The sequence below is a fragment of the Littorina saxatilis genome, linkage group LG6 (assembly GCF_037325665.1).
Source record: "Littorina saxatilis isolate snail1 linkage group LG6, US_GU_Lsax_2.0, whole genome shotgun sequence".
Lineage (NCBI taxonomy): Eukaryota > Metazoa > Mollusca > Gastropoda > Littorinimorpha > Littorinidae > Littorina > Littorina saxatilis.
This window is the reverse complement of record NC_090250.1, coordinates 49,080,864-49,093,185: the sequence shown is the minus strand read 5'-3', so window position 1 is coordinate 49,093,185 and position 12,322 is coordinate 49,080,864. Positions and strand designations below refer to the sequence as shown.

The window sequence follows — 12,322 nt, the reverse complement described above, 5'->3', positions numbered from 1 at the left end:
GGGACGGACGGACGGACGACTCGGGTGAGTACATAGACTCACTTTTGCTTCGCATGTGAGTCAACAAAAATACAGAGTTACCTCCCATATGTTTTTCGCGAGCACTGATCTAAATTTGAGATCAGTGTTCGCGAGAAGAAAATGATTGCAGATTGGCCGACTTCGACGTGACAGTGATCTCCGTTCTGTTCTTCACAGTTATGATAAAGATATCGTTCTAAGGTCAAAATTTTGAGACTGCTGCCGGAAGGAGACCGTGATATGTATGTGGTTTCATCACTGTCAACTGGTTACAGAAAAAAATTGTCTGCTCCAGTGAGCGCCGAAACCAAACGGTTGATTATCACGTGACACTTTTGCCATATTTAGAGTTGTTTGCACAGTAAATACAGCCGCGAAAATAGCTCGCTTGAAACTGTCTTACATATCAATTCCTTTGTAATTAAAAAATTACAAAACACCATGAAAAATCATTATCGACGATCGCGAATCTGCTTATATCAATAATACATTACAAAAAGCTCTAAATATGTTTAAAAAAAAATCAAAAAAAAAATCGGTTTCCTTGCCAGACAAGGAAACTCAAGGCATCCTGTCAGGGAGAGAATGAGCCGAACTCATTTTGACCGGAGTTCAGGATGCATAAGGTCCGTGTACACATCATCACACTGTTGTGCAGCATCTCGCAGATCTCACAGTTCACAGTGAACACTAACAGAACCCACCTATCCCTCACTCCATAGCTTAGCGCATCAAGGATTCTGAGCTTACGTAGAAACCCGTGAGGACTTAGCGGTCCGCACAGTACTCAGCATTAGTTAGACTCCGCCAGCAAACCGGTGTCACGATTTCATCTTTCGCCTGTGTACATATTTCCCCCTCGACATATACTCAAGACTGAAATGTTGTTTCCTGGTAAAATTAAGAAGTGAAATTCTTTACGGACGAAAAGCATGTCAGTTTCTTGCATGTGAAGAAAATTGGTGGTAAAATGTAATAGATTTCACCCCCAAAATCGAATTCTTCGAAAACGTGTACCGAGTGGTTACGTCCCTTGAGTTAGAAGGAAAACATTTTAGGATGAATCAAATTTCTAAGTTAAATAAAACAAATTGGTTGGACAAATTTGGCCCCATGAATGTAAGGTACACAAGGTCGCTCATCAGTATTATCGAAGGGTGTTTTTTTTTGTTCAGTGTAGAGTTTATACTAGATCAACGAGGCCGAGAAGCGAAATATCAACACGGCGAAAGATGAAAACGTCACACCGGCAGCTACTGCACGCAGTCACGCTCAAATTCACATGCATCGTCCTGCCGTTCATTGGGCGAAGTCGAGTACGCGAAATATGCTTGGCGAAGCTGGCCGCACGGAGCTTTAGCACTGAGTTTTCGGTAAAAGACTTCGTGAAGTCGACTTCGGGCTCAATCAAGGACGGGCTTTACACTGTAATAGCACGAAGTCATGTATTATGTATTCCCCCAATTGGTATAAACAAGACTAGTGTATTAGCACGAAGTAAAATGGTTTGATTATCGATATTATCCGTAAGTAGCACCAACTGATCATTTGTTTCACACCTTAATACATGCAGCACGAAGTCACATTGTTTTTGATCATATTTATTACTGTGTATTAGCACGAATTGATCATCTTTATCATATTATAGTAGTGCGAAGCCACAGACTGCACGGTGATCATCAATATAATATTACCCAATATTAGCACGGTCTAGCGATCTATATTACCCTATATTAGCATTGTCTGATCATTTATAATAAACAGTATTAAGTAAGGTCTCATCATCCTTATTACTCAACATCACGATCTGATTCTATATTAGCATCTGATAATTCATTTGACCCCATATATACACATGATCTGATCATCTATATTACCCTGTAATAGAATTGTCTGACCATCTTTCCCCCTATAAAATTATTAGCATGGTCAGATCATACATAGTAGTTAATTGACCATATATTAGCATGGTCTGATCGTCTATATAATTTTGCATCAGCATGATTTGATCGTCAATATAACCCTTCGCCCTTTATTAGCATGGTCTGATAATTTACACCACACTTTTTTTTAAGCATGAATGTGATATTCTGCATTACCCTGTATCAGCACGATGTAACACAGTATGGTAATGAAACTTACACTGCTTTAGCACGACGCCAAACAATGAGATAAGCTGTATTAACCTGCATCATACGGTCTGATCACGGACAGTGTGTGCTCGTGCAGCCCGTCACAACCGACAGTGCCAGAGACAGAACCGGATGACACTGAGCCAGATCAGTCAGCTGTTGTGTAGACACGCTTCAAGTCAGGTATAGATAATTATGTGACCGTAGTACAGCTAGCGGGTGCAGAGGCCGTCTCAACCGGAGTTTCTCTGAGTTTCTCTGAGCCCTAATCGTCCAGCAAGCCTCAACGAACACCAGAACCTCGCATGGCTCGAAAGCAGCTGTGAACAGTGCAGTCGGTCTCTGACACAACCAGCTTCACAGTCCATCCTTCAACCCGCCTCACCTGTGTTTGATCAATTAGTCATCCCTCCTTATTTGCATAATACATTCAACGCGCCACTTTTAACCTTTTTTTCACACCTTGCGACGTTCTTCTTTGTCCACACACTTCAAAACACTGTTTGTGGCCTGCGTCACAAAGCAAGGCCGTCAAACAGCTGACAGTGAGAGCGACTTGAGCTTGGTCGCGCGGGGAAAGTCTACCCGCCTTTCAAGGTGAAACTGTGAGGAAACTGACAAAGGTTGAAATTGGGAGTGAGGGGGAGGGCCGGGGAGGTGAGGTATACTGTTAACTATGAGAATGTCTCTCTCTCTGTCTCGATATGTGACTGTCTGTCTGTCTGTATGTATGTCTCTCGCTCTCTCTCTCTCTCACGCACGCACGCACGCACGCACGCACGCACGCATACACACACACACACACACACACACACACTCACACACACTAATGATGGAAGTAGAAGCAATTTGTGCAAGTAGACCCAACCTGTTAGTTATTGGTTTATTGATCACTGCATAGCTGATTAGAGCCTTCCCTCTCCAATGCATGATACTGTTCGGCACAAAAAGCCTTCTGTCGTTGTACCTGTCAAAAGCCATAAGTTACCTGTAACTAATGAGGCGGCCAGAGTAACAAATCGCGTGTTTGCGTGTCGAGACAGCTGAAGCATTGCCATTGGCAGAACTGCACTCACATAGAATTCAGTGGTACATTCCATAGATTACAGAATTTTTCTTTTTGGAAAAACCTGAACAAGTTGATAATTACTGTTTTTAAAAAACAAAAACTGAACCGTAGATATTATCTCTTTTTGGACAAACCTCAAAAAGTAGATAATTTCTCTTTTTGGACAGCCCTGAACAAGTAGATAATTTCTCTTTTTTGGACACGCCAGAACTTGTGGATACTTTGAGTTTCTGAACACAGTAGACCTTAGAGACAGTTTCGGGCTCCAAAACAAAGTATACATTTGAGAGCTTGGAAACAGTGTTTGTTTCATTCAACGCTTTTCATTCCTACTTTAAGTCCAAATACATGTACTATAGATATGTGTGCGTTATTATAATAATCCCTTCCAGCCATGAAAGGTTTAATTAAAGCACGCCGATCATACTATTCTGAAAGCGGAGGAAATAAATAAAAGACCTACCATTTTGAAAGAACGAACGGGTTCCAGCTGGGATATGAACCGCATAATCCAACCCAACGTGCGTCACAAAGAACACAGAACTCTTATTATGCACAACGCTGACGCGAGGAACTAACTTAGGCCAAAGAAAGGGACTTGGGGACGGTAGTCAATGCAAAAGCTGAAATACACAAAACTCCACGGTTGATCGATGATCGATACATTTCCTGATCAGTTCCAATCAGCCAGCCAAAACACACCCTTCCACAAGTGTAATGAACTCCAATAACAACCCTGATGACGTCATATCCGGCTTTTTGTAAAAGTTGAGGCCGCACTGTCACACCCTCATTTTTCAATCAAATGGATTGAAATTGTGGTCAAGCAATCTTAGACAAAGGCCGGACTTTGGTATTGCATTTCAGCTTGGAGGCTTAAAAATTAATTGATGAGTTTGGTCATTAAAAATCTGAAAATTGTAATTAAAGTGGGTTTTTTAATAAAACGTTCCAAAAATAATTTCATCTTGGAAACATAACAAGACTCAAAATCTAAGCTTTTTTCTGTGCAGAGTGGGAGTCCTTTGTTGAATTTGTCACCGAAACATGTCAATCCTCGAAATTAACTTAAAAAAACACAAAAACAAAATTATTAATTAAAAAATCACAAAAACGACTAACAAATAATAATCACAATACAAAATACTTGAGACTGTTGATTGTTTGTATATGTCAAAGTGGACGGACGCCCTTATCCGACGTACAAGTGGGAAAGATGGTTAGCATGATCGTTTTAATGAGAAAGAAGGTATCGTTGACAGAAAATGCACGACAAATAAAGAAGATCGACTCGCCGAATGAAAGAAGATCGATACCTATCTTGCTGCTAGCCTCCCGTCCTTTCTCGCACGCGCGCTCACCTGTGACGCCAAAAAGTGTTAAGACGCCACCGACACCGTCACGGACGGTAAACAGTGACACAGGTAACAGAGCAAACACCAAAGATGCACATGAATTGTGTAAATCGATTGTTATAGCCGGGAGCGTACAGTGTGGAGTGCGCCAGCATTATATATAGCGCTGTAGTAAAGATATCCTTCTTTCCACGGTTAACGACCGTGTCAGCCAACATAGACCCAAGGATGAAGGTTGTGAAAATTAAAATAATCCCGAGGGTATAGGGGGAGAAGCACCCTCAAAATTGGAGCATGCATTTCCAGTAACATTTCCCGAAGGAAACTTCCATCCCTGCAGATCTGTCCAGGCTTATATATATATATATTGGATGAGACTATTCTACCTCTCACTTGAACACATGCCAAAAACCAACAGTCTGGTTGCTTTATAAAAAATAAAAAATTAAATAAAAAAAATATATATATTTTTTTTGCAGAATGGGAAATTCCTATGAATCAATTTCGCAGATTGGCACAGGTGTCAGCTCGGCATTTAATTCAGCAAAAAATCCCAATCTGCACAGAAAGCAGACAGGCTGTAGTGTTTTCGGTATGTGACCAAGTGGAAGGACGCTCGTATCCTTTGTTCAAACATGGACGGGTCTGTGGTGGTGTATGTTATGGTCGTACTCGGGAAGGAAGCTCGCTTAAAATAGCGCTGAAGTGAACCTAGCACTGCACTTAGCAGGCTTTTTATCTTTAGCCTGGGGAGGGGGAGGGGGAGGGTGTCGCGCTACAGGCCATATGAAACTGCAAACAGGAAGAATTTTAGCAATTACACATGATCGAGCGCCGTAATCGATGTGTGTGTTTGTGTATACGGTTGGCTCATGGATCACAATGTGACTATGCTCTCTCTCTCTCTCCCCTGAAATCTAGTTTGTATTGTGTATTCTGATTATGTATGCAATGCTCTTAAAAATTTTCATTTTATATGTATGTGTAGTGAATCTGAATGCGTACTTCCTCGACCCCCTCTCCTTGAAACTAAACTGACTGTTTATGGCCCCGTTTAATGATGCATTGCTGCTATTTTTGCTTTTTGTTTAAGACTTGTCGTCTGATGACTTTATGTTGAAAGGACAGGTTGGACGATTAGGCTAAGCCTAAAACCTTTCTCCTTATGTAATCAAGTGAGTTCTGACTTGCACTGCTTCATCATCCAGTATCTTGAAATCATAATTGCCACAAGAAGAGTATACAGCTTACACCCCTGCTGGTGCCGGTTAACGCAATTAATGTCAAAAGAGTGCCCATGCTCTGTCCTTCATATTCCCATTATACACTGTGGAGACATGGAATTTATTCCATACGAGTCATCAGCTGGGATGTAACCTTTATATTCCATGTGCGAAGTACGCTTTTCTGGAGTGAAGTAAGGTTGTGTTTCAGATTTTAATATTTGTTCAATATGGGGTGGATTTTGTCATAAAAAACTGTATACATGTCTTTAGTCAGGTCATCTTGTAAAACAAATTATAATCTGTATTGTACAAGTGTTTTTCAAGTGTGCAAATGCAAAAAAAACCAACAACAAAAAGCACACATAAAGTCCACAAAAAAGAACTTTTGGAATGTGTTTTTCAAGTGTGCAAATGCAAACGTAAATGCGAAAAAAAGATATTGCACACAATAAAGTCCACAAAAAAAGCAGCTCTTGGAATCTACTCACAATAATCTGACTCAAATCGGTATATACAGGGAGGGGGTGGGACCAAGTCGTCCCTCTAAAAAACATCCTCACACAATCTCTCACCCAAGCAGTCAAGGAAAAGCATATGTGAGAGAGAGAGAGAGAGAGAGAGAGAGAGAGAGAGAGAGAGAGAGAGAGAGAGAGAGAGAGAGAGAGAGAGAGAGAGAGATGCAGACAGACAGCCAGCCAGCCAGCCAGAGAGATATGGCCTTTTAACCCAGCCTGTTTCTCACACAACAGATGCCGAACACATGTACACCTAGTTTTCATTATAATAATGTCATCAACATTGACTATAGCACAGAAGAGTGGACTCACCAGTTTGTACATTTTCGAACAGATTGGCCCAGGCTGGCATTCACACACAAACTGTTTACAGTCTACACGCTTGACTGGGCGCCAACCGACATAAGACAAACTCGGTCACATGTGTAAATCAACTTACTGATCCGGGAGTTTTAACAACGACCCTACCATAGCGGTCACTTTGTTTGGTCAGTCGGGTCAGACCGCCTAGTCAATGACCCGTGAGTAAACACCCATAAAAACCAGTCCGTGACCACATGTACTTGCCACTGATTTTATGAATTAATTCATGTCCGCATACTTGATCAAACCTAGTCCTCGATAATGATGAAGCTTTAGCCTGTAAAGACTGAACCCCCCCCCCCCCCTTTATTGACGCGATGATAACATATTAAGAAATAATTAACTCCAGCAGACAAAGTAGAACAGTTTGGGATATTTGTCTAAAATGAGAGGCATGATCCTGGTGTCTGTTATTCAATCAGCTAATTTCTAACATCGAGTGTATTGCGCCGGGTCCCTGCATGGTGATCGAAAGTAAAGCGACTATAACAATTAACATGTACCCACAAAACGGATACAAAAGGGTTATTTTTCAAGTCAACATGTGCATATCCAGAGAAAGAGAGAGTGGGAGAGAGAAAAGGGGGGAGAGAGAAAAGGGGGCAGAGAGAGGGAGTGAGAACGGGAGAGAGAGAGAGAGACAGAGAGAGAGAGAGAGAGAGAGAGAGAGAGAGAGAGAGAGAGAGAGAGAGAGAGAGAGAGAGAGAGAGAGAGAGAGAGAGAGAGAGAGAGAGAGAGAGAGAATGACAATGACAAATTCTTTATTAACGAGGGTAATGGCATAAGCAAACAGGTGCTTTTTTACATCCAGCCCTCGCCCATGGGAGGGTTTAATCTAATGATAATACGTTTTAAAAATGTTGGAATATCAATTAAAGAAGTAATAAAAACAGAGAGAGAGAGAGAGAGAGAGAGAGAGAGAGAGAGAGGGGTGGGGGCAGGAGGGACATCATAACAGATAGTGAATGAAAGAGGCACAGATAGAAAAGAACGGAAAAGTAAAGAAGGGGAGAAAACAAGAAGAAATAAAACAGAAAAAAAAGAAAAGAAAGATAACCCTCAATATTTTGCATTAATAGTTCTACCCCGTCGCCCCTAGTCCAATTAACACTCTACCTGCCATGGCGACGGGCGCCAGACCCAGTCCTGAAAGTAGCGCCCAGAGAAGCTCTTCACAAACGTGCACGTCTCACTCCTGTATTCTTCAGGCCAGCCAGCCATTCCCCCCGCCGCCCACCCTCGGTCCTCCTCTTCTGGTGGCCTTGACGGCGCTTCTGGCTCTCCTGGCAACGCTGCTGCTTCTTCTTCCTGTTCCCTTGGCAACACTTGTTCGTCTTCGTGTGCCCCTGGCAACACTTCTTCGTCTTCGTGTGCCCCTGGCAACACTTCTTCGTCTTCGTGTGCCCCTGGCAACACTTCTTCGTCTTCGTCTTCGTGTGCCCTTGGCAACGCTTGCTCCTCTTCTCTTGGCAAAGGTTGTTCTTCTCGTTCCCCTCGCAACGCCCCTTCTTCTTGTTCCCTTGGCAACCCTCTTTCCTCTCCTTCTTGCGCCCTTGGCAACGCGCCTTCTTCTTCTTGTACCCTAGGTAACGCTTGTTCCTCTGGCAACGCACGTTCTCCTTGTTCCTCTGGCAACGCTCGTTCTCCTTGTTCCCCTGGCAACGCTCGTTCTTCTTCTTGTTCCCTTGGCAACGCTCGTTCTGCTACTTCGTCTCTGTCAGGAACACGCTCAGCTGGTTCTCTCTGTACCAAGTCCTCCCTGTTGGAACCGTTCCGGGGCTCGGCTGTGTCGTGAGCGTGCTCTCTGTGGGTCCCCGACTCTGCCGGCAGACTGTTGTCCTTGTGTTTCTGGTCTCCTAAACGACCAACGCCAACAACACTTGCACGGTTGTCGTTGACGGTTCTCCGAATCCCGATGTTTCGAGAAATACCGGTGCTGACAGGATTTCTCCCGCCGTTCAGTCGCCCCCGTGCAGCGTTTTCGCGGATTTTGTGCTGAACGTTCAGCCGCGAGGTGACGTTCTCGCCGACCTCTCGTTGGTCAGCACGACCAGGACCACTGCTGCGGTCTCGGTGTGCAGCTGTCCCGATGCCTCTGCCAGTACCTGCTCGTCTCAGACGCTCGCGACTTTGATCGGTCCTGTCTCCCTGTGTAGAACCACTTCGGGGTAGTCGTTGTCTCGAAGAGCTCTGAGTAATCTGAGCTGTGCCTCGTGAAGTGCTGGTGGCGGCAGCTGCTGCAGTTCGCCCCGACGCCGACTGAGCGCCCACTGGTCTGCTTGTGCTCCGAGCGGCTCTGGGTAGAATCTGACTCGACATCGTCCGTCGACCCGCTCGCCTTCTTTCGTAGTATCAACACCCGCACAGACACACACCCCTCTCAGTGCCGTCCACAGTCCAGAAAAGTTAAAGTCAAACACTCTTTACAAAGGTTGCCTAGTTGGCAGAAGCACAGAACTGCAAAGCTTATGACATTTACCTGAACACTACGGTGTTGCAGGTTTCAAAGCAAACAGCAGCAACAGCATTCAACGATCTTGCCCTGTGCATAACAACGAAGTCAGTCTACGTCATATATATGCGCTCAATAGACCACCGGTGATACAAAAAGACGTTACCTATTCAAATCGTCCCAGCTGGTAACCAGCCGTGCACAGCTGTTACTACCATGACTCGCCAATCAATCCACTGCTGCGAAAAAGATCGATCTATCAATAACAGCGATGACTCATGCAGGCTGACGTGTACAGCAGCTATGCGCGGCAAAAAAATCTACTTTGTGAAACGACACAGATTATTTGATGCTCATTGTGGCTCGAAGCAATAACATAAGACGAGTGTAACGTGAAATAAAATACACAAACACACACGCACGGACCTGCGAAGCTTCTAGTTTACCTGAGTGTTCTCGGCAGGTGAAGGGTAACCCCTACTAAACACATAGTTGTTTGCCCAATTCAGCCAGCTGTGACTACTGCTTTATGACAGATTTACCGTATGCTCAAAACCACCAGGTCTAATATAATTAGTCACTTCTCTTCTTGTAAATATCATATATATGGGTCAATTAAAATTAGTACTAGACACAGACGGCTGAGTGTGTGTGTGTGTGTGTGTGTGTGTGTGTGTGTGTGTGTGTGTGTGTGTGTGTGTGTGTGTGTGTGTCAGGGTCGTAGCACAGCTCCTAAAAGTGGTCCGGCCATAAAAAAAATAAAAAGGTACGGTCCCTGGCCATTATGTTCTCCTCAACTATTAGTGACAATTTCTCGCTTAACGCTGTCATTGTGCGATCTAAGTCACGACCCCTCCTTCCTCCTAACACAGCGCTGAAGCTTATGAAGACGATTTTTTTTTTTAACAAAAAACTGGTCCGGCCATGGCCGGAGTGGCCGGTAGGGCTGCTACGGCCCTGTGTGTGTGTGTGTGTGTGTGTGTGTGTGTGTGTGTGTGTGTGTGTGTGTGTGTGTGTGTGTGTGTGTGTGTGTGTGTGTGTGTGTGTGTGTGTTTGTCTGTTTTTGGTTTCCATGTTTGAGACAAAAGCAACTATTACCTTCCTTTTTTCCCCCTACTATATAAGTCACCAAGTACGTCTTCTAATAATGATCCCGAGCGGTGACAGATCACCCTTGTTGCCAACACACCCATCCCCCCTCCTCCAATCCATGTTATGTTTATCACATTGTGTTACAGTATGTAGTGACGCATAGAATCATACATGCATACCCAACCTACCAACCTTTTTTTTCTCTCCTCAAGTTCAAACACCAGCCCAGCCCCCATTTATGTGTGCGTATGCATGACTCATTTCAAAACACATATAATTATTATGTACATGTATAATAAACAGCAATTAGCTTTCAAGATCAATACACTAGCGTAGTGCATCAGTAAATATCCCAGGCTTTGCTGAATGCAGTGCACCTATGTATCAAATCCCTTTTTTTTTTATTAACATAAAGCCCAAGGCTGAACTCAGTTAATTTGGTGTCGTTCCATGGTTGTCAAATCTCGAAAAGCGCTCATCTGAACATGTTTAAAGCCACAATTAAACTCATATAAGCTGGCATACAAAGCATACAGGATTCAAATGCTCCACTAAAGGCGTAAAGCTTTTCAAAGCTACAATCAATCTGAGATTAATTGCCATTTAGATAGTTGACACCACTTTTACAATGTTTAGCTTTTATTACCTCAATTCATAACAAATGTGACAGACAGAAAACAGATTACAAAAAGGCACTTTCTATTGTCAGGTAAATGGCTGGTAATGTGAGTCATACCTAATCAATCAAACAGCTTTAGTAGAATAATAAATGGCTATTACATGTACATTGTACTGACAATGCTTGTCACAGTTAAGTAATTGATTAGTAATTCTTAAGCTTCCAGAAGTGTTTGTGAAAGAAAGTTTTAAAGGTAATAATATTAAAGATATTTAATCATTTTGGATTTAAAAGTTGGTTATGTCCACTTTCTCCTTGATTCAAATCAAAATCAGTTGCCTATCTCAGTCAAATTGAATTGATGCAACAACCTACATGTTATAATTAATGCACAACATACAAACACAATTAAACACATGCACAGAGATTTAAAACACAAAATCAGACACCCCTCTGCAAGCAATAAGCAAAAACGCAAAAAAGTATTCAAATTACAAAAGGGGAAAACAAACTTTCAAAAAAAGTAACAAAAACATAAATGAAATATAAAAACATGAAAATAAAAGAAGAAAAAAACCACATTTACATGGAAAAAGCTGCATGTACTAACAAAGCTACATCAGGAATTTTGATCATCAAGATTTACCTTAGCTTTGTCATCAAAGTAGGTGGACACAAAGAAATATTGTCTAGGTGGAACCATGGCAGAACGTTTCCGGGCAGGATAGCTGTAGTAAGTAGATCCATACATATTTAAGTTTCCAAGATAATGAAATTCTTTGCCATAAACACTAAATGTGCCTTCAAGTGTCAGTAACAAATATGTTTACAGCTGTGCAGTTGTTTGCAAGAAAAAACTTGTTCATTTTATACCAGAGCCCCAAATAGTTTGTAAGAATTACCGGACACCTATAAACAGTTTTCTCTGAAAACATTTTAATTGCTCTTCCTCTATCAACCCCACATTTCGCTTGTCTTCTCATAAGGCAGAAGCCCAAGGACTAAGCTGTGTCAAATGTACACAATGCTAAAATGGGTCAACAGCTTCCTCCCCTGATTCTATCATGCCGAGAGCTACAAGATGCATAATTAGAAGATGACAATCTTGAAAAGAACAAACAGGAACTAGAGTCCTTTTTCTTCATAACACCTAACATTATACATGTACCTCAAAAGACTATGCTTCCTTTCAAGCCACCTGATGGACTTCAAATTTCAAGGAAACCGTAAAGCTGCAAGGATATAGTTACATTCATGTTTTAAAGGTACTGAACCTGTCAAATCCAGGTGCACGGAGCTCCTGGGGGCTTTTAGTCATACCTCAGGCAGCTATCCCTTAGAAGAACTACCAAGTTTCATTGACTTGCACCCAAAAAGTCAAGAACTGCGATTTTTTACGAATTAATTTCGTACTCGGACCCGGCTGGTCTTGACCTATTTTTGGATCTAAATTTAGATCGGGTAGATCACCACATCAT

At 42.5% G+C, this 12,322-nt stretch overlaps 1 protein-coding gene across 1 annotated transcript in view; it reads right to left on the bottom strand.

The window, feature by feature from the left end:
• LOC138969436 (uncharacterized) overlaps positions 1–9,631 on the bottom strand; it is a 25,855-nt gene extending 16,224 nt beyond the window's left edge. The window contains exon 1 of the mRNA XM_070342227.1: positions 7,798–9,631. Coding sequence (XP_070198328.1) covers positions 7,798–9,000 — 1,203 coding nt within the window. The 5' untranslated portion in view covers positions 9,001–9,631. The remainder of the gene's footprint in view (positions 1–7,797) is intronic.
• Positions 9,632–12,322: the final 2,691 nt, after the last annotated feature.